General features: G+C 43.4%; 1 protein-coding gene across 1 annotated transcript; it reads left to right on the plus strand.

The window, feature by feature from the left end:
- The first annotated feature begins 435 nt into the window (after positions 1 to 435).
- colgalt2 (collagen beta(1-O)galactosyltransferase 2) lies at positions 436 to 22,652 on the plus strand. The gene is made up of 12 exons (XM_041040291.1): positions 436 to 768; positions 13,955 to 14,065; positions 14,176 to 14,293; positions 14,422 to 14,556; positions 14,652 to 14,856; positions 16,084 to 16,203; positions 16,605 to 16,678; positions 16,991 to 17,097; positions 17,609 to 17,741; positions 17,942 to 18,069; positions 18,187 to 18,393; positions 21,393 to 22,652. Exons 1-12 carry the CDS (start codon positions 533 to 535, stop codon positions 21,664 to 21,666), a joined length of 1,848 nt encoding a protein of 615 aa, XP_040896225.1. The 5' UTR covers positions 436 to 532; the 3' UTR covers positions 21,667 to 22,652.
- The last annotated feature ends 203 nt before the right edge of the window (positions 22,653 to 22,855 follow it).

Here is a 22,855-nt window from a genome sequence, read left to right on the forward strand (position 1 = left end):
ACTTCATGGTCTCCAGCTCTGCAGCATCCAAAAGGCTGTCATGGACGAAGGCGTGGAAAAAGGAAAGAAACATTCATGCAGGGAGGAGGAGGAGGAGAGTTAATGAGGACGACCAGACATGGACCAGCTAAAAGTCTGCAGACAGGCACCTTTGATTTGGAACACGTCCTGCCTCACATTTTACTAATAAGACAGATAGAATCATTTTAATTTTATAAAAGAATCGATTCATTAGCAGTTAAGGTATGTTAATGAATCCTAATTGTTATTAGTAGTCGGAGGAGAGGATGGAGGAAGAGTTTGCTGCACAGGCTCCTCCAGCAGCAGCCAGTAGGAGGGTGGGAGGGGTAAAAGTGGGTAGGAAGCCCTCCACCCAACCTCTCCCCCTCTTTTACCTTCCGTCCTCTCTCCCCCTCCCACAGTGGCTCAGTCTCCCCTCGCTCTCTCTCTCTCTCTCTCTCTCTCTCTCTTGCCCAGTCTGTGTACTCCGGGTCCGTGTTGTGAGAAACACGGAGGAATCGTGGAAGCGAAGATGCGGGCGGTCGGGGCCGTGGGAGTCGGTGTGTTGTGGGCGCTGCTGGCCGCTCTGGTGCCCGGCGTCGTGTCGGAGCTGGTGACGCTGGTGCAGGAGCAGGTCAAGCCCGAGTCCTCCCTCCTGAAGCCAAAGGTTATGATCGCCATTGTGGCTCGTAACGCGGCGCACAGCCTGCCATATTACCTGGGCTGCATCGAGAGGCTGGAGTACCCGAAGGAGCGCATAGCGATCTGGTGAGAGACACACAAACAGGGATGCAGCTGTGGCAGTTTGTGGGATAGAGATAACTTTTTTTTCCCCTGACACGATTCTAACAATTATGCGTGAGTTTAATTACAATGCTGTGCAAATATTTCTGCGAATATAAGTAAGTTTTTAATCATATACCGATCCGTTACCTGCCACTTTTTACACTTACAGCTTATCCATCTGTTAGTTTCTAATATGCATTTTCAGAAAAGTTACACGCGTCTTCCACAGCACATGGTGGTTGGGACGGCGGTCTGCAGCGGAGCGTGTTGTAATTAAAAGCAGCGTGTGTCCGCGTTAATTATAATAACAGATTGTCAGTGTCGGGCTCGGAGACCTGTTGCTGGGTTTTTACGATGCACTTACCTCGCGTGTCTGCCGGCATCCAAATTGCACACTGTGCGAAAAGATGAAAGAGCTGCTGTGCATGTTAGGGTTAGGCTCAACCCTTAATCGCGGCTCCCTCCGTCTGATTCAGCACAAACCTGCGGAAACGGGGCTTTAAAACAGCAGGGCTGGCAGGTATGGAAGGGGGTGGGTGGGGGGGGCTCACTCCAGGTAGGGTCTCATAGGAGCAGACTGGGATTATATAAAGTTATCAAAGAGGGATCCCTGCAGGTGAAGGGATGAAAGGAGACAGTGAGTTGGTCTGACAGCAGGACAGGGTGTGTGTGTGTGTGTGTTAGTTCTGGGAAGTCATGTGTGAAATGTGTGTGTGTGTATGGTATGAATGCGGATTGTGCAGACTGATGGATTAGATAGAAAATCACACAGGATCTGAAGAGATTTCTAACTAGAGGCAGGTCGATTATCAGAGTGCAGATTAGACATGTGAAGAAAGTGAGATATATAATACAGAACAATCTCATACAACACATAGTGGTGGATGTTTGCAGTGCTTCTGTCCTCTGTGTCCACCTCCCTGGCTCTCTTTTATTTTGCGTTCCCACCCTTCCCTTGCTGAATGTCTTGATGTTGTTTGCAGAGGAACTGTCTGTTTCCAATTCAGAGACCCTCACCAAAACACATGCACGCTGGAGAAACTCAATACAGAGAAGAGGCCCGTCTCTTTGGAGCTAAGTGCCAATGTGGCTGGGCTAAACATGGCTTTGTGAGTGGTTTAACTAACAGAGGAAGGACCCCATCAGTTACGAGTGGTGACTCTCTCTGCCCTGTAGTCAGTGCGGCAAGAAAAAAAAAAAAAAATCACAGACCGATGTCACTAACAGAGAAATTTATCAGGAGAGAATAAGGACACACACTAACAGGTGTTTTTTTACTCTCATTAACTTCCATAAAGTCTTCTCTTATTTATATAGGAGTTAATACACTGTATGTTTTTAAATGTAGTCAGATTGTTAGTGAGCACATATGTTTACATAAACCTATTTACCACATGGAGACATAAATTTGTGTGTGAAGTATGAGAGGTCACCCAAGAGGCCATTAAATGATCGTAGCTATTCTTTTAGTGTGTGGTGCTGCTTTGTTTCTGTGGTGTTTATAAATTTAAAGAAAAAAAAAAAAGCATGTCAGCTGGAAACAGTGAAAATATTTAAAACATTCTTTAATGTTGTTAGAGTAACGATGTTTATGCATAAAAAAAGTTTGTTGGCTTTTTGTGGTCAGATTGGTTAAGAAAATGATATGTTTTACTCATCATAACTCATACAGCTATGTGCCTCTTTGTTTCTCTTTGTCGTCATTACTGCTTAACATGTAAGCCAAACCAGACAATAAATGCCAAATTGTAATTCATTTCTCACTAAAAGCATTTATTCATGTTATAGCATTTTTACAATAAGTTACAGAGCGCTAATATGGTCCAAAACCTAAACATTATGAATGAAGCTCCTCAGGTCAGAGGATATCTAATGAAGTGGGACTGATGAAGCCTTTTGGATGATTTATGAAAAATCAGTGAATCCATTCAACCTTTGGATTAGTACTGCTAAATGACTTCAGCATCACTGCTACTGAAAGATCGTTTTATGGCATTTTTGTCTTTATTTGACAGCAGAGAGTGGTAAGAAGCTTGGAGAAACGGAGAGGGGAATGACGTGAGACAAGGGTCTCCAGCTGGACTCAAGCCAAAGACTTTGTGGTTGGGTGATACGCATCTTCGCCCTTAAAGCAGCAGACAGGTTGCTTCACTTTACTACCGTCCATAACTTGTTTACGTAGATCTCGTGCTGATCAGTGTAAAGAATCAGGCGTATATAGCTCATGCCTACAGTGTCTGGTTGTGAAGCTCCTGTTTTTGATGTGGGTACACGATGTTCCTCACATTAACTCCTCTCTGGAGCTTCAGGCTTGAGCACAACAGAGGCTTGTTTTTCTCCTTGACTCATTTCAAATATGCAGTTCAAGGGAGACTGAGCAAGAAGGAGTAGAGCAGGAGGACACAGATGATTAAATACAATAATAAGGATGCTCTTCTTTTCTTTAATGCTCTCCCCCTTCACCCCTAAATTGTCCTCTCACCAGACCAGGCGGACACAGGTGCTGTGTTAATGCGCAGCATTTGTATTGCACGTGTGTATATGAGACATGCAGCTAAAGAGAAACAGTAAGAGGCTGAATGAAACACGATCAGTCATAACATAAAGAAAGATTATGGGGACACACAGCTGGAGGATGTTCTGCAGTTTGAAAAACTTGTCTGGTCTTGTTCAAATGCAGTGCAAAATATGTGGTGAGACGAGGATCTAAGAGATCATAATGTACCTGATTGATTCTCAGAAGCATTTCCCAATTGATCAAGGACAATTCACCAAAAGTAGACTTACAAGTGTCCTATTGCTTCTTGCTTCATGCTGGAGAAGCTTGTATTGGCACCATAGTTCCAGCATAATATTCAGTTTTGTAGTGAATTTCAGTGAATTTGTTATTGCATAGCCTCCTGAGTTGATCTGAATGGTCTAGTTTCACTATGTTAACAATGAAAATTACAGCAATGACACAAGGACAGCAGTCTTTAAGAGTCTTAAACCACTTAACAACTCAGTCAGATGTCAAAATCATCCATGTTGACAATAATCTGAAGCGACTTTGGCCTGTCTGAAGATGCTGGGAGGACCAAACTTTCCAGTTTGAGCCTGTTCCCGGGATAATCTGCATTGATCAGCCAGGTCATGTCTCCTCCACCCTATTTCTTCAGCTATGACTCACTCTGACATTTGGGATGGTCAGTAAAAACTGCCTTTAGAAGTTTTCCCTGTGCAAGTGGGCACAGGTCTGACAGAGAAGTAGCAGAGCAGTGATAAAGACTCTCACACTGTTGTTAAGAAATGAAAGAATGCAGGGAATTAGAGAAGGGGGGGCCAGAGAAGGTGGTCAACAATGCTGGGAAAATTACCCTGAGGGCATTTAGCAATTTGGTTAATCCGCATTCCTACAGTAGCTTGACCACGTCTGTTCGCCTCTTTCCCTTTGTCCTGTTGCTGCTGCTCCATCCTTATCCGTCTGTCCTAACAGGACAACCGTGCATTATAAGACATGACAAGACACTCCATATTGTTGTTTGGGAAATCTGATCAAATGGTTAGTGAAAGGAACCTTGGATTTAAGTAACAGCCTTATCTAGCGCGGTTGAGCATTGCAGTAGATCCTAGCCGTTCAGAACTTCAGGTGCCAGTTGGTGAGAAGATGAATTTGAAGGTGGTTTTCTGTCCAGGATGCATGAAGCTAGAGTCAGCAACAGGTTAAACTTAGCTTAGCATGGAAACAGCTAACCTGACTCTCTCTAAAGGTGAAAGAAATCTGCCAAATCTGCAAAATCTGGTTAAGCCACACAAAAGTTGCTGTTTCACAGGGGTTTATGTGTTGGTCTGTATGTTGGCTTAGTGCACCTACAGTCCTGTCGTCACCAAGGGGTTGCCAGGCACTCAGTGGAGACTCCAGCCTTTGTGCTAAGATGTGAGACGGGGCAGCTCTCTGAAAGAAAGTGAATAAGCATTAATCCCAAAAATGCGGAGAAAGAAAAGGGAACCAAGGTTTCAGAGTTAACAAAACTTTTCATGCAAGGCTAGGTGGACTCCTTGTGACTGAAAGGTTAAATTCAGAATTCAATAGCCTTAATTTGTGGCGGTTAACTATTGAGTTTTGCACCTTGCCCTCGGGAGTCTGCTTATTAATGTTGCTGGTGAGCTGCTTCAAAGGAAATCAAAGAGGATTTCATAAGCAGCGAGCTGTGTGTTTGTCTTGACATCTGAGGCACAATGCAGATCAACCTCTCTGAAGTTAAAGCCAGCCTGCTATTATTTTGCTCCTCACGCTGCTGACTGCCTGCTGCTCATTGCCTTCCGGCTGTGCTCATGTGGCGAAGTGCTTTCCCAGGTGCGGGGCTGAGGGTTGAGATGATTTGTGGACTTGTCAGGGACAGACTGAACCCAAAAGAGGATGTCAGAGCACTGACATCATCGGCCTTCCCCGGAGGACTCGCTTTCTCACTCTCACAATTTCATGTTGTTTATATACTCATTTATCATATAACCACTTATCCCACATTTATGACACACTGTCATGGTACTTTTCCAGTGACAGTGTTTAAACTCGAGCAAGACTTTGTCTCATTGCATTTTGTTGACAAAACAAAATATATGGCTAAAAGAAACTTCATGTTCTTTTCCACTTTCTGCACTGTTAAATGCTGTTGCACCCTAAGGCCTGAGGCGTGATATGACTCTATAAGTTAAAGAGTTTCCACAGTTGTGCAAATACATGCTGAATACTTCAGTGACAGATGTGCTATACTATATGTCCTGTCAGACATTAGAAGAAATTTTATACGATTATGTCTGTATCTACTATATCATTTCATGAGATTATTAGATACTCCAGACCACATCCAGCTCCACTCGAGCATGTGATAGAAATGATTTTCCCCGTGTGATTTGAGGTAACATGACATAAATAATATCGCTTTTTAAAGCTAGTTTGACAAATGCACAGAATTGCACAGCAATAAATGAACCATAACAAATTGGACTTGCATGCTGAGTAAAAGATTTTTTGACTGTGTGATTTATGCCGACTGTGGTGTTGTGCTTAGCAGCAGTGTGCCAAATTTTCCTTTTGAACGAGCACATCTGTGCCTAGATGGTATGCATAAGTTTTTTATGTTTGTTCACTTGGCCAGAGTGCCCCTCTATTTAACTCAAGTACTGCTTTGTCATGACCTTGGGGCAAAAATTAACCCTAAGTCCATGTTCAGACTGACAATATACAATATAATCACTTTGTTGAGACCACTGCAGGGTTCTCTTACAAAAAAGGTGAAACCTGACTTAACGACGTTATTTGAAAAACATACTCAATCACTAAATACAAATTACTCATAGAAAATGTCATTTCATTATTTATTCTTCAAAACAAAAGTACTTAGCTATTTTGCTTTCAGTACGTAGCCCATGTCCATCAAAGGGACTTTTGAACAACTGTAAAAACTCCACATACTAAGACAACAAACAAGCCCTCAAATTGTCAAAGCAATGTAGCTTTGCTGCCTGAGACTGCTTGTGATAAATCTTCAACATCATGGATGCATTATTCAGACTGGCCATCCTCTTCTCACTAGGACCTGTAGCCTGTAACCTTCACACTGTGCCTGGTAGAGGTGCCCCTTTTTGTTTCCTGCCCCTGCCCCCACAGACAGTTTGTCCATGTCACTGGTGGTTCGATCAGGTTTTGTGAAGTCACAGTTTTTGGCGTTGTTTTTAGCAGATCAGTTATTTCATGTTTGCTTTCATCTGACTGACAAATGTTAAAATAGAAGAAAATGGGAAGAATCAAAAATCAGGTTATCTGTTTTGCAAGGTTACATAGTTGCCCTTGGGGTTGCCTTATGCCAGGTGTGTTACCTCAGGGCCCATTCCTCCATGGGAGCACACCAGTGAAGGATAAATTGTTTGTGGTTTTGTCATGGAGGGGGTTTGGCCATTTTAAGAGGGCACTTTACCCAAATGAGTGGAATAAATGATCAGGATGGGATGGGCTTTGTGAGTTGTCTGGTGCAGACATTTGTTATGGGCATTTGTTAATGATTAGCAACATATGCTTTTGGTATGTGTCAATATGTGTTAGATCACAGTATTGGCACTGTACACTAAAATGTGCGTGTTTGATAATCTACAATGTTCTGGTACAAGTATGGGTATGAATATGCAAGCATGTGTGTTTCTTTTCACACATGCCAGTGTGCGTTAGATGGATATGTGTGTGTTTGAATGCGATGGATATGTGTGTGTTTGTGCTCTGTTACTCTGGCTCAGCCCCTGTTTTCCATTCACTTTCCCAAGTACCCCACAAGGCTCACAGCAAGTCAGAACTTCCATGTGTAGAGTAACAAGCCGCAGCCATCTCTGACCACCCAATCAGTATCACCTGAGTTGTAATCTGCACTCACATCCAATACATGGGAAACTGTAATGGTCTTTGAGCATCTGCTCGGGTACTTGACATGAACTCCAGAAACGCAGGAGGATTTTTTTTCCTCGATAAGCAGCTTGTAATGACCCAAACTCACTGGAGCAAAGGGAGATGTTTGTACCTTGTTTATGGAGAAGACAGTTTGCTTTGTGAAGCAAAGTAATCTGCAACTGATGTTGCACACACTTGGAATCGCTTTGGAATCAAAGCCACCAGTCAGAAGACATCTGGCAGAGCCCTGTGGCCACTCTGCTGTGAGATGGCCAGTCATTGCTTTTCCTGAGTGATGCAAAAACATCTGGTGTGAGTCCCCTCTATATCTAATGTTCTTGACATTTAAGACACATTGCTTGTGGCGCTCTGAATGATAACCTGTCACCAGTCCATCGTCCACTGTTTAAGGATATATAATCATTTCATCATTCTATATTTGCCCATTTGTTTTTACTGAAATAGAGTGCTCATCATCTAGAGTGCCCATTACAATGAAGGAACATGTTACGCAGTGCAAAGGTGTGTCATGTTGATGTGTTTTTCACTCTTCTGGTGTGGCGAAGACACCAGGCACATGGCCTATGGCTAGTAACACATCAACAGTAACACATAACATACTGCTCCAATAGCAACAAAGGATCTGTGGAAATAAAAAAAAAAAATCACACGTAATGATGAAGTGTTATTAGTAGAAATTACTATGTGGCCAAAAAGTCAATTTTTTTCCCAACACAGTGACTTCAGAGCTTAACCTTTGCCAGCCCTCCACTCGACACAACCAGCAAACTCTCTGTAAAGCTGAAGGGATGCAGCTGACGATGTTGTACCTGCCAACAGTCCAGCCCTGTCTGCTTTGCCCTGTAGCGAAAAGGTATTCATGGGAAATATTTCTCTGTAGACCAGACATATCTCTTTAATCAACTGCAATAAACAGGGAGAATTGACTTTCCAATCCCTGGGCCTTTTTAGAGCTCTGTCTCTCTATCTCTCTCATTCCCCTTGGAGTGGAAATGGTTGTTCCTGGACTTGGCCCTGAGCTGTGAATTCTTGCTTAGATGTCCCCATGTGTTCCAGCACACTATTTTCAGAGCTTGGCAGCACAGCATTGATAGAAGTGGCGAACACTGTAATGGCATCTTGGTATCAGCGCTCGGTTCTGGAGAGGCGGGAGGCCTTGATATGGAATGAACTTAGTCAAAGTAGAAGCTGGGGTAAAGAGAGTGAGAGAGGGGAAGAAACTGGTCCACTGTCCATCAGTCAGCTAATGTGTTTAGAGCGATTTGTTCATGAATAGTGGAGTATTCATTAGAAAGACTGGTGCTCATGTTCTCATAGAGGTAATAGAATTTTAGCACCATCCATCCGTCTGTGTGTGTGTCATCAATTTCACGACCAAACCACGATGATCCCTCTCCCTTCCTCCCTCCTTGTGTCTCATTTCCTACATCTTCTCTCCCTCCATCACTTCTTCCATCTGTTTCATTAAGTTTTTGCTCAGTCTCTCCCTCCCTTCCATTTACTCGCGTCCCGTCCTCTTTCACAACCAGAGTGCTTTGCATAATGAGTTCCAGTGACTGAGTGATTCAACCTGCTTTGAATGTTTACATTGTGTCGCTAGCTCTAAATATATGGGGTTTTGGTGCCAGAAAATTACTTGGTATTGCCCTTACCTGCCCAGCTTAAATCAAAAAGTTAACCAAAAATGGTCCAGAACTGCAGGGAAAGAAAATACTAGATTGAAGACGAACAAAAGCAGATCATCAGCATACAGTGAGATACATTCAGGCATGTTTTTTTTCCTGAAGCCAAATGGCTAAAAGCTCTGGAATCAAAGGAAGGGCATGCTTTTATTAAGGGAACTGGATACTACATGGCAAATCACTCTTCCTTAAATTGTCCCAGTGGTCAACTGCAGTACTGAAACTAAAAATCAGCTGCCACACACACAATTTTAAAAGAGAATTCTGTAAAACTGTTAAAAGAGCACCGCAAACTGCAACCAGGTTCAATTAATCTTTGTATTATTAGGAAACATTTTAAAACCATGAAAATGTTATACTAAGAGCCTAAGAAAGATATTTCTAATCATCTGACCTCATTAAAATGTAAAAGGGAAGTGACTCTGTGTCACTGATCTGCACAGACACCATTTCAGCATCTCTTGTTTCAGCTCAGGATCCCAAGGAATGGCTGCATATTCGTACAAGAAAATTCTGAGGTACAAAGTGACATAGTGTACACCCAATGCAAATGTTCAGCAAAAGGTCATACAGGAGGAGGAGAGGCTTCTCATCCTGCCTCCTACCACCATACTGGCTTTCTTTAATATTTAGCCACGATGAATATCTCTGCATATTACACTTCAGTGCAAGCCCACTGGCCTTGGCTACTTTTGTTGACCCTGAGAGTCATGAGGAATTTCAGACAGGAGGTCCTGCCTCACCTTCCCCTCCTACCACCCTTCCTCCCTTCTACTCCTCTTGTTCCCTTTTCCTCTCCACCTTTCTACCCGTGTACCCCCTCCTCTTTCTCCTTTGCCCTTCTGGGCCAACAAGAAGCCTGCAGCCACGTCAGCCTACAGAGGATACCACAAAATCAACGCACAGACACACACAAGAGCACAGTTATTATGTTTTAAAGTCATCTGTGCTCAGGTCTGAAAGAGGCATTCTTGCCTCATAATTGCTTGCAGCACCCAGTCATTATTGGCAGTGATATTAGATAGCTTATTGAATCAACAGTCAGCTGACTCTGGCCCGCTGGGGGCTTTCAGGCCTGTGTTTACCTAAAGTCAAAGAGACAAGCCTCTGTGTTGAAGGCCAGATGTCAGCCTTCAGTTGGCCGCCTACATGACACACTCACTGTTATCTGACACACTTCTCTGGAGTGGATAACCCTGACAATTGGGAGGGAGAGAGGCAGAGAGAGTGATGAAGCGGGATGATAATCACGTTAGGTGTTTGTATTGCAAAGTTTTACCGCATGATCTCTACAGACCAAACCAAAAAGCAGTTTTGAAACTTTTAACAATGTGGCTATTGCTTTTCATAAAATGTGATACAAAAATTTGAGCTTGTCTTAGGATACCGTACAAGCCAGTAGCAGAATCGGCTGAACAAGGGACTACCTGGCATTTTGTTATCAGCTGCGTATTTTTCCCTCTCAGTTTTATTTTGGAAAATCATTGCACCATTGTAATGGTTCAATGTGTAGGTGAGGCCTCAGGAAGCATGTGTTGTCCAGATGCTGATCATAAAGGCAGAAAGGGGGAGATGAAGCCTAACCCTAGAGCTGCAGGCAGTGGAATAATGAGGTTGCAGTTTACTGTAAACTTCAAACTAGGAATGCACTACACAAGGCAAGAAAAAAAAAGACATTCAAAGGTATGGAGGGATGAGGAGGGTGATATAAGCTGAAGAGCCCAGGTTATTATATCTTTGTACATATCAATTTCAGAACTTCATTTTAACCTTGGATCTCTGTTTGATGTGTGTGTGTATATATACCCTCTTTTTGATTTTAGCCTCCGAACCCAGATGGGCAAAATCTTCACAGTCCTGTAGTTTCAGAGACATCAGCTAGGCACAGCTGAGGTATTTGACAGGAACTGCAAAGGCTCACGGGCTTGGCATTGGGGTCACAGTACAGTACAGTGCAGCTGCAGTGGCTGATCTTGCCTGAAGGTAGAGGAAATTGTGGAGAAGGAGCACATATCTGCCTGCTGAAGAAGGACGAACGTGTCTAAAATGAAGTGAGACAGAGGAGAGCATGTCCCATTGTTTCACTCTCTTTGTGTCATACATACACACACTGTGTACGTATGCTTCCCTGTTGTATACGTCACTAAGTTTCACATTTCCAGAAATCATTAAGGCATGCAGAGATGTAATGTTGGTAATGGAAAATCACACAGTGTGCTCAGAGTCCTGGAAGTGCTCGGAGGGACTGGGCAGTGGGAGGGGCAGGCTTGGAGGATGTGCTTGTGAAAAACAAGAGCGAGTAAGAAACCCCAATACTAAAGAATGTATGTCTCTTCATCAGTAGGTGCATGATGTATGTTTATCACATTATTATTTCTGGTGTTTTATCTAGAACAGCTGCATAACAAAGCTAGAGCTACAAAACTGATGCTTCCCATTTATTGGTAAAATCTGCTGATTTATTGAAGTAATTGTTCCCACATTTCTTTTTCTACCATTCCCATGGCACGCAGACGCAAGTTTTCTACTCTTTCGTAGACGACCTTCAACCTTTACTCGCTGATCACCTGGACACAGGAAGCAGATTTCCTGCCAAGAAGAGCCCATATAGATACATAAAAGAATTCCAGCGGGATTTATGTCTCTTCTGATTTTGTGAGCCGGAGAAAAAGTGTCATTAGCATTTTAGTGTGTTGTGTGTAAGTCAGCCTGTGTGAGTCTTTATGAGTTTGGATGGGTTTTAACGAGCAGTGTGAGGAATTCAGCAAAATGTTAATTCTTAATCGATGAGAACGTTTTGGAACACCCCTGCAAATTTTAAGTTTATGTTTAGCAGTAAAATAAAGTGAAGTAAACGCAAATCTCCTTTTCTTTTACTCTCTCTTTCTCTCCCTCCTTCACCCCTCTTATCCCACACTCACTCTTGCCGTCACATACTCCTATATCTGTATGTTCCCACATACTGTACCATGCATCTTTACTTCCCAGAGCTTCCCTCGATTTAAATCCCCGCCTGGAGCTGAGTCTGTCATTGGGAGATGGCGTGTAGGAACATATTTATATCCCCGAGCGATGTGCAGTTTAGTGGTTGAAGAAGCATGTAAATGTGTGTGCAGATCTACTCATTACCAGCGAGTCAGGTGTTTCAGGATGTGTTTCTAGCCTACGATAAAACAAAACAACAGCTGGTCATCAAGGGTGGTGGCTTCCTTTATTACTCTCGTGGGCAGTTATGCAGTAATACGCGCATCCACATGCTTGCACGCACATTTCTACTTTTCACACACGTTCACAACCTTTCACACAGGCTCACTCAAGTAGTTCCATTTAAAAGTTTTAAAACCACCATGTGTGAAGCACATAAATTACCAGTCCCACCACTGCAGCATTCCCAGGACACGAAAATGAATGTCTGTATGTTTTTTGACACATTTGCAAGTGTAGGCATGTGTACACACACACACATACACATTTGCACTGTGTCCTTTATTTTCAGTGAGTACACTCTCAACATAGAAGATAACAGTGTTCATAGTCTTCATCCGCATTTAGTGCAAATACCAATAGAGAAACACCTGTTTTCTTTTTAAGATACACACAGGTACACAAATGATTATAAGATCGCACAAACACATGGCTCAAATAACACACATGGAAAAATAACACAGACGCATGCACAGTCTTGTATCGCACATAAAGACTAGTGAGAAAAAGGCAGAGCTCTCTTATGTTTGGAATTTCAGTCATCTTCAGTCAGACAGATAAACACTTCATCCAACATAACTAACAGCTGGAGAAGCCTGGAGGAGACGTAGTGGTCAATGATTTTAATTGTGTGTGTGTGTGTGTGTGTGTGTGTGTGTGTGTGTGTGTGTGTGTGTTGCGTTTCTATCTCTGTCCAGCCAGTCTAAAATTGGGTGTGATTTTGGAGAGAGTACAGCAAGGAATATTACAGCAGGCAGTGGAAAACTCCATCTCACTGAGTGTGTGTGTGTGTGTGTTTGTATGCACACATTCAAATACAGGGTTCTGCCTCACATTCTGTTGACCTTTCCTCCCTAAATTGCAATTTAAATGCAGAGAGAGGGAGAGACAGGTGATATTTATTTTTCTGATGCTCCCAGATGTGTTGGAGTGATAGCGAGCTGCACAGTGACGCAGGGCTTGTTCGGGGTTTTGATTTCTCTTGCACCAGCTTATATACGCGCACGCTCTCTCTCTCACACACACATACAGTAGCCACAGTGTCTTCTCTGAGTCAGCTCTGGGAGCTGAAGTGGAAATCTCTGTGAAGAAACAGCAATGCAGAGTGCAAACCGCAGGAGTGACAAACAAACAAGCAACTGCAACTGTACTAAATTTTACACTGACATAATTTGCTTACAGGTATGAGTGTGTGTCTGTGTAAGCTGGTGTGTTGTCAGTGTACCTTTGTAATATTTTCGTGACAGGTTGTTTACACACAGAGCATCAACATCCACCTGCATCCTGTGTTAGTTTGCTTTTTTTTCAAAGTCTCTGTGCATGAGCTTGTCTTGATTATTTGATTGACATCCAGCAACAACAATTGCTAGAAAAATGAAAGCCAGAGGAGGATTACTGTGAGCTTTGTGTGCCTTTTTTATTTTTTTTTTACCCAGAGTGCCTCAGAGTAACGCCTGTCTGGACTGTGACACTTCAGACTTTGTTCTGTTAAATAGGCAGTGAGGGGGTTTTGCCTCACTGAGGCTTCCTGTCGTAACATGAGACAGTAATTAGACGAATCTGGAAGAAGCCTGAACGTCTTCTTTAGTAACATGCTGTCTGAACGTCATGGCTCAGAGTGTCACAGCCTCGTCCTTGTTTCCTCAAGCTAAGGACATTTTGCAACTTTCTGCATTATGTTTAACTCTGCTTCACGTCCTCTTATTTTTCCAGAAGGTCTCATCCCTTAAATCAGTTCTGACAAGCCATGAGGCTTGTTTCTGCCCAGCGACAGCCGTTTAAGCGTTTTAGTGAAGCAATACTCAGCTTCATTTGCATGACATCCTCTGTTGTCTGTGTTCAGGGCGGCAACAGACCATAATGTGGACAACACTACTGTTATGTTGAGAGAATGGCTGAAGAGAGCCCAGCGGGTCTACCACTACGTGGAGTGGAGACCCATGGAGGAGCCGAGGTGAGAGTCAGACTTGGATTCTGTTCTGGTTTTCTCACATAATCAGTGTTTTCTAATGTGATAGTGAAGATCTGTTAGGTGACTTTGATCTTGTTATTTTTTTTTATCAGGTCATACACTGACGAATGGGGTCCAAAGCACTGGCCTCCCTCTAGGTTCAACCATGTGATGAAGCTGAGACAGGCTGCACTGAAGGCTGCCAGGGAACGATGGGCCGACTACATACTGGTAAGACATTGATACGCTTTCATTTAAGTACAAACATGAGATAATTTGTACTCTACAAAATCTGCCCAAAATCCCAAAATATACTCTATAGTTTCGGGTTGTACACTCAGACCCTCCCCCCTCTTTAGTTTGTTGACAGTGACAACCTGTTGACGAACCCTCGTGTGCTGAGCCTGATGATGGCCGAGAACTTGACCCTGGTGGCTCCCATGTTAGAGTCTCGCTCTCTCTACTCCAACTTCTGGTGCGGCATCACCCCACAGGTACAGTTTAAACTTTAATTCATCCATCTGTCCACACATCAGCTAAATATCTTCAACCTCAACCTCGGGTTCTTCATCTCCCTCCTCGCTGTCAGGGTTACTATAAGCGAACCCCAGACTACCAGCCGATCAGGGAGTGGAAGCGGCTGGGCTGCTTCCCTGTTCCCATGGTGCACAGCACCTTCCTCTTAGACTTGCGCCGTGAATCCAGCAGGAACCTGGCCTTCTACCCCCCTCACCCGGATTACAGCTGGGCTTTCGATGACATCATGGTGTTTGCTTTCTCTGCACGTCAAGCAGGTCAGTCTGAGACCTTCAACTCGCAGCAAACTACCAGATCTGCAGCAGGGATGGAAATGCCTCACAGCTTCACTCTGACACAGCGAGGATCGTCAGTGATTTAATAAATTCATTAGTAGCCGATTGCGAACTGTACACTGCAGTGTAACACTGAGTGCTCTTTGTGTCACGCACATGTATCAGATTAAGGCAGATGAGTGAGCGCAGAGAAAAATGGATCCATGTGTGTGTCTTAAATGTGCATGCGGCTGTTTTTATGTGTGCAACAATATCAGTGTTGATAGATTTTTGTGTGTGATGTGAGTGATCATCCACTGGAAACAAACAACACTGTTAAGTCCGCCCCCGCCCCCTTTTACGGATAACAAGAGTGTTTGGCATATGTCTTCCAGCTCAGTGAGCATTTAATTCATAAAAGCATTTGCACAAACACGAGCAGGTATGCAAACACAAAGACACACACAGAAATTTAAATTAGTCTCAGATCGTACAACAATGCATTACATGCAGTTGTACAGCATTTAACTGAAAACATCAAACAGAAGAGATCATGCATTCCTCTTACAAATGAAAAGTTGAATTCAATTCAAAAGCAATAAAATGCACCTTTGTTCAGTGCGGCACACTCGGGAGGTTTCTGGTTTAGCCTTTCTTGGTCTGGTAGACCAGTAGCTTGTAGCGGCTATTTAAGGTAATGCTAGCAAATGTTTGTACAGTATTGTTGTGCTGACTTTATGACCTTTCTTTACTTCTGTTTCACTTCATTTTAGCATTCACTGTTATCCTGTAAACATCACTTACAGCCACAGTGGCCACAGTTCAGTCTCAGGTTTTAATATTTCCTGCAGTGCTCACAAATAGTTGGATCATTTATGTATATATGTTTACACATTTTATTCACATGATCATTAATTTCATGTCCTTTTAACGTATTATTGTGATTATTTATTTAATGATTTATTGGACACTTTGGGGTTCCATACTCCATCCGCAGGGTATCACATTGTCCTAACACTAACGCTGAACTGATGCTGGCTGAACTGTTGTGAGAGGTTTTATTTATTTCTTCAGTGATGCACACACGTGGCACGAGGTATGAGTAACCCAGACGTGGTCTAATTTACATGTTTATTTGAAAGGTTTGGGTCAAGAGGTTGTATTTACGGAGCCCTGTGTGAACACCGTCTGTGTGTGTGTGTGTGTGTGTGCGTGTGTGTCTGTTCCCAGGTGTTCAGATGTATGTGTGTAACAGAGAACACTACGGTTTCCTGCCCGTCCCTCTCAAGGCGCAGCAGAATGTGGAAGATGAAAGTGAGAGCTTCATACACACCATCACGGAGGCTTTGAGTGAGTACACACACACACACACACACACACACACGAATACACACTTTCCAGCTGTTGTGACTTCACTATCTGTCACTTCTTGGTTACTCCAGCTCTCAGGTTTGTTTCTTCTCCTTCTTGACCTCCATGACCCTCCTTGATTGCATCCTGTCAACCCTCTTTACGTCAATCCCCCTCCTCTGCACTGTCTCTCCATCTCTCCTCCCCCCTCTCTGTTTATCCAACCCCCACCTCCCTCTCAATTTCTCTCCCCCTTTGGCCTCCTTCACTGCTCTTCTGCCTGCCCAGATTTCAAACAAAGTAAATTAAATAAACCACCACAATCCGGAGGAAATTCAGTAATTATCTAATCCTGTTTTTGCTGTTTTAACCCCTTGCCTCCTTCCCCTCTCTGTCAACAGTTGACCACAACATTGAGCCCTCTGAGCACCTGTACTCTTCACCGTCACCACAGGACACGATGGGCTTTGATGAAGTGAGTACTGAGTGTGCTGGCTCTGCCAGCAACAGGAGCTCAACTACTTCTGTGTCCCCTGTGTATTTAATGTTTATAAGCAACTCCCAGTTTGCTTCCTTTTTCTTATTTCTCCATGTTCTTCTGCTCCATCCTTTACCCTTGCCTTTACCTCATACCCATCTGAACTGAGCTCCTAATTTTTCTGTCCTGTATTTCTTTGCATTTTGCATCTGACTGACAACAAAAATGTTATTATTAGGAATATACTTATAGAATCAGGTTCCAGTGCACAGAAAAATGTTTTCTCCATTTTTCCCTTTGAATTTTTAGATTTTCCTGATCAACCTTAAGCGCCGGCTGGACAGAAGAACCAGGATGTTGAAAACAATGGCCTCACTGGGTCTATATGCGACGCTGACAGACGCAGTGGACGGCAAGTAGGTCACAGACACACAGCCCTGCGTGCCCTCAATGAAGTGAGCTGAGGGCTGATTTAATCCTGAAAAAATCTCTTCTCACTCTCTGTGATGAAGTCTTTTGAAGTTTAGTTTACTGCACAACACTAACAGTGGCATTTTTCTTCCTAAAACTATCTGATGCACTTTATGTCAGCCCTCTGAGATAATGCTCAGTCTTCTGTTGCTACTTTTTTGATGTCTATATCCAAACATCCTGTCTAAGCAGAGATTTGGTGTTTGTAGCAATATGCTTGACTTACTTTCCCTCCTTAGCACTTACTTTAATCCACTGTTGAGAATGTCCTAATCCTTCTTCCAGCCTTATTTTGTCTGGCTGCATGTATTACTTGTTGCAACCTGCTGGGCTTGACTTTCCTGTGTTTTGCCATGAAGCTTTTCATAGTGACGACCAACTCAGCTGCATAACGAGTGTGTAGAGACATAAAATACTCCATTCTCCTCATTACTGCCGCTTCTCAATTTCTCTTAGGGCTCTGAATACGTCTCAGTTGCAGGGACTGGGGATAGAGATGATGCCGGACTACAAGGATCCTTACTCTGGCAGAGTGCTGACCAGAGGGGAGATCGGTTGCTTCCTGAGCCATCACTCTATATGGACACAGGTAGGGGAAGGGATGTCTTATGTATTGCACAACACAGGGAAGAAGGGCTGCATACTGAGGATCCTGTAACAGCACAGAGCCAAACCTGCTGATTCAACAGGATCCTGAATCCAGTGCTGTTCTGGCACAATGGCACAAATTCACAAGTGTTTACCTCTGATGTTAAAGCGATGTGTTTGTCTTTGCTTTCTGATCGTCAGGTGGCAGAACGTGGCCTCCAGAAGGTTCTTGTTTTAGAGGATGACGTGAGGTTTGAGCCCAGGTTTAAACGACGGCTACAGGCCATAATGGATGACACTGAAAAAGCCCAGCTGGACTGGGACCTCATGTAAATGCATCCACCTAACCATCTATACAGATACGCACACCCACACACACACCAAAGTGTACCATAGGCAAGCACAAACCAACTTGTGTGAACTCACTCTCTCTGTCTCTTCTCCAGCTATGTGGGACGTAAGCGGATGCAGGTACAGCAGCCGGAGCGTTCTGTGGAAGGTATAAACAACCTGGTTGAGGCCGACTACTCCTACTGGACACTCGGCTACGCGCTGTCGCAGCAAGGGGCCAGGAAGTTGTTGGCTGCAAAGCCGTTCACCAGGATGCTGCCCGTGGATGAGTTCCTGCCGGTCATGTTCAACAAACACCCCAAGTCAGTCTAAACTTAAGTTTTTCTTTGATTTGAAATTACAGTGCTGCATAAAAGTGACATACACGTGATACGTGTATGTCACAAGTAGGCATGGAGTTTTATTCAAGGCCTGTAATGCATAAAACCACAAAGCTACAGAATTAACTATTACTGCATAATGTTCACAAAGTCAGACACAAATACCCCTTTAGGCTGTCTGGTATGTGAACAGACAGGCGAATATTTACTAAGGACCACAAATATATGATTGCAGGTGCACTGCATTCTTACGTTAGAGCATATCAGGTAATGCAAATTCTGAATAAACAGGACGATGCAAAGAAATAAAATCTAAATTTAAAGTGCACGGTCAGAGAGCTTTATTCCTGCACGGATCCTGTGCATGCAGAGGGCACTAAGCCAGAGCAGAAATACTAAAGGAGCTACTGTACAGTAATTATCTATACATAGACACAAACAGACCATGTTCATGTCCCATTTGTGCCTTTTTAGACTGTGGGACAGTGTATAGTTTTCTAGTTTATGCTCTGGTGGTACACCACAACCTCCATCCTGTTCAAATCCTAGTTATGCTCCCTATATGCCTCCTCTTTTATCCTTGTTCCTGCTTTCCTTCCCCCTGATTATGTCCCTTTTTCTATCATTTTCTCCTTTGCACCACCCCCCTCTGCTCTTTCTTCTTCTGTGCTCCCTCACACACAGGGCATGGATTGTTTGTGGGGCTCAGTGGGTACGGTGCTTTGCCACAGGACACACAATGCCTGCTTTTCTGTTTCCTTTCTCCTTGGGAATTCCTGCCGTGCCCCTGCTCTCCTCCAACCTCTACCTCCACCTCCTCTCTCCCTCCCATTTTTATCCTTTAACTTGGCCCTCCACCTTTTCCTGGCTCTTCTCTCATTCTTCATTTTTTTTTTACTCCTTTTGCAATCCCTCACTATCTTTTACAGACCTCCACTTCTCTTTTTTGCACACCTACTCCCTCTGTCACCCACTTCTCCTCCCCTTTTCCATCTCTCTCTTTGAGGAATGTGGGCCAGCATGGCTCTTCCTGCTGGTTGGAGAAGGGGGACAGGATTCCCATTGATAGAGGCCTGAGTGTGGGGGTGGGGCAGAGATGGACACTGTGCAAATGTGTGTGTGTGTGTGTTACTATATAAATACATGGAGATGTGTGTCCAGCGTGCAGTGTATAGGTTACTAGGTAAATACACGGTGTGTAGAGAAGCGAGAGAAGGTGACTTTGTTCAAAAAGTGAGAGAAATGGGAAGTATGGACAGAAATGTGGAAAGGTGGCAGGAAAAATATGTCAAATGTGTTTAAATTATGTATATTATGTCGGTTACATTTGTTTTTTGGGGGAAGGAGACTCAGCGGAGTTCCTAAACTCAGTATTAGTTATCTTTTCTTTATAACGCTTTTCTTTGAAACTCTTTATAACTTTTTTCCCCAAAAACACACACACCCAAAAAAAATCAGATAAAAGAGAAACACATGTCAATAAACCCAGTGAAAAAGGCCTCATTGTGGAGAAGCTGTGTTCAAGTGTGTGTGTTTGTGTGTAGGGGAAGGTCAGGTACTCTGAGCACTAATAAAAGTGTAAGGTTTCACTGTCCCATGTGGAGTGCTGACAGGCTTTAACCAGGCAGCTGGATGGCAGGGATTTGACCTCTGCGGTGACCCCTGTCTGCAGGAGTGTGACTCCGCCAGTCTGACGTGTCAAAGCCAAACAGCCTTCATTCCTCCCTCTGGCCCTGCTGCAGGCTAATGATGACACTCTGATAGCAGAGTTCAGTGCTGTTTACAGTGTACAACAATATGATGGTAGTTTACATATAAAATATCTTAAGATGGTTTTGATCTGATGGGATGAAATGTTTTTCTGATCTTCTTTACCATACCCGGTCTGTAGTAATACACAGTGGCTTTGATGGTTCTACTAACTTATTTTCTATTTAGTGCCACAACTAGTTAATTTTTCATTATTTATTAATCTACCACCTATTTTCTTGATTAATTGATGAATGGTTTTCTCTACAAAATGTGAGAAAAGAATGAATTATCATTTATTTTCCAGACCTCAAGCTGACACATTCTCATTGCTTGTTTTGATCACTCAACAATCAAAAACCCTGAAGATTTTCAGTTTACTCACATATGTGACAGAGAAAAGCAACGAATGCTCACATTTGAGAAGATGGAACCAGACCTTTTCTGCTGAAACAAATGACTGAAATTATTAACTGATTATTAAAACAGTAGAGTTTCTGCTGACCTCATGAATAAATTCACTGTTTCAGCTCCAATTCTGCGGCATTTCACAGGGAAATACGCAACTTTTCACTCTACTGCTTTTCTGCTGCATCTCTATTACATCAAAATCCAGCTGCAGCAGCAAAGAGTCGTTCCCCTTTTTGACATCCTGTAAATTTGCTGTCTGTGTTGATATTAAATTCCGGTACATCGAGTATTTGAACACCAGAATGTCCAGTTAACAGGATATGATGCGTCAGAAATTATAGCAAAATGCAAACTCTAGTCACGTAAACCCGCGTTGACTCAGCAATCTGTCCGGTTAGGCTTCGCTTCCTCTTCCCTTTGGTGACCTTTGGTACAGATCCCTCACAGACAGGCTGGTAACTCAGAACAACAATGTTGGTGGCCAACTGACAACACATCTCTAGATTTCAATATTTCAAAATGCTAAATGAGAAATTGCCTACCTCTTGCCACTATCTGGGGACTCCAGTGTTTGAAGCTCCCTTTTACAATGATTTCATCCCTAGTAACAAGTAATGTGTAATTTATCAAGTAAAAATGACTATTCGCTGGCTTCAGTATCTCAAATGTGTGGATATGTTGCTTTTCTTTGTTTTATATCATTGTATACTGAACATCTCTAAACTTTGAGCTGCATGAGAATAGTTCCCAGTATTCTTAACATCTCTTCTTTCTCTCTCTTATACTACCTTGTTTTACTTTCCCTCCCTCATCCTCCGCAGCACGAAGTACATGTCTCACTTTGAGCCGCGGGACCTGAGGGCCTTCTCCGTGGAGCCGCTGCTCATCTATCCCACCCACTACACAGGAGAGCCGGGCTACATCAGCGACACAGAGACCTCTACCATCTGGGACGACGAAGCCGTGGCCACAGACTGGGACCGGCAGCACGCCCGCAAGACGGCCCAGCAGGGTAGCATCCGCCCTGTGGCACAGAACAGCGTCACTGGAGACTCGCCGCCTCCCGCAGCTCGAGCATCACGCGACGAACTCTGATACAGAGACCAGAGACTCGTGGAGAAAGACTCGTGTTTACGAATATACCGTGTACACACAGTGAATGTCATGCGTACACACACTTGAAAAGACACTTGAACTACAAGCTGAGATACTGTACAGGCATTTACACATTCACATACACACACACACTGGTATCCAAATGGGTAAAAGCAGAGTTGAGGTGTCAGCCTAATCTGCTGCCTGATGAGGGGAGGAAGAGAAAGAAAAGCAGAATCTAGACCGAGGGCCAGTCGGCCTCTGACAAGAGCTTTATTTATTCTCCATGTGCCTCCTCTGGGCATGTGGAGACACTTATGGCCTAAGAAAACTTAAGCAACACATGGAAGACAGCTAAGATCATTTATAGGACATGAAACTAAAAAAAAAATCTCACAAATCAATTTTTATTGTTTAAAAAGATTATTGTTATTTAAAAAGAACAGATGTGTTTTTCTAATGGACAGCCGAAGAATAAAGGAATCTTAATGCTGTCTGAAAACAACTCTGAAGTATATGCGTGTGGAACTGTGTGTGTGTGTGTGTGTGTGTGCTGGTGTTCACTTGGACACAAATATATGCATATGTTTGAAGAACTGAACATGTGTGGGAGGAGGGAGGCTGATATACCGTACCCAAGAGTGTCACGGCTTCAGATGATGTCAGAAACACACACACACACTTAGAGCACAGTCATTTCTTGCCAAGCAGCAGGGCAGTAATGGATGTTATTTGGGCCCAGTGTTTCTCTCATTGCAGATATCTCGCTTACACAGCGGGCTGGTCCTGCTGGTAAGCATTTCAGAGCAGCAGTCATAGATTACATGTAGGGCCTATGATGTTCGGTTTCATCCATTTCAGACCCCCTGCTTTCTGAATTTATTTGTTAAATATTTTGGAAAAACTGGATTATTGAAATTTTCATGTCCTCAACGCAGGCTGTTCTTCATTCAGTTGTGGTGCAGGGCTGAACCAATAAAACAACGTCTCTGTTTCTGTGTTTTCACTCACTCTGCAGCATAAACTGACACAGATGTTGCCTATCTTCATACAGTAATTTGGATTATTATTAGATTATTGGCATTGCAGAGAGTTTGGAGACAGAAGCAAAAGAAAAGATGCCAGGCCAGATACAAACCCATGACAGCAAAGCAACAAGACGAAATGCAATGCAGTCTCTGTGGGACTA

The sequence above is a fragment of the Toxotes jaculatrix genome, chromosome 6 (assembly GCF_017976425.1).
Source record: "Toxotes jaculatrix isolate fToxJac2 chromosome 6, fToxJac2.pri, whole genome shotgun sequence".
Lineage (NCBI taxonomy): Eukaryota > Metazoa > Chordata > Actinopteri > Toxotidae > Toxotes > Toxotes jaculatrix.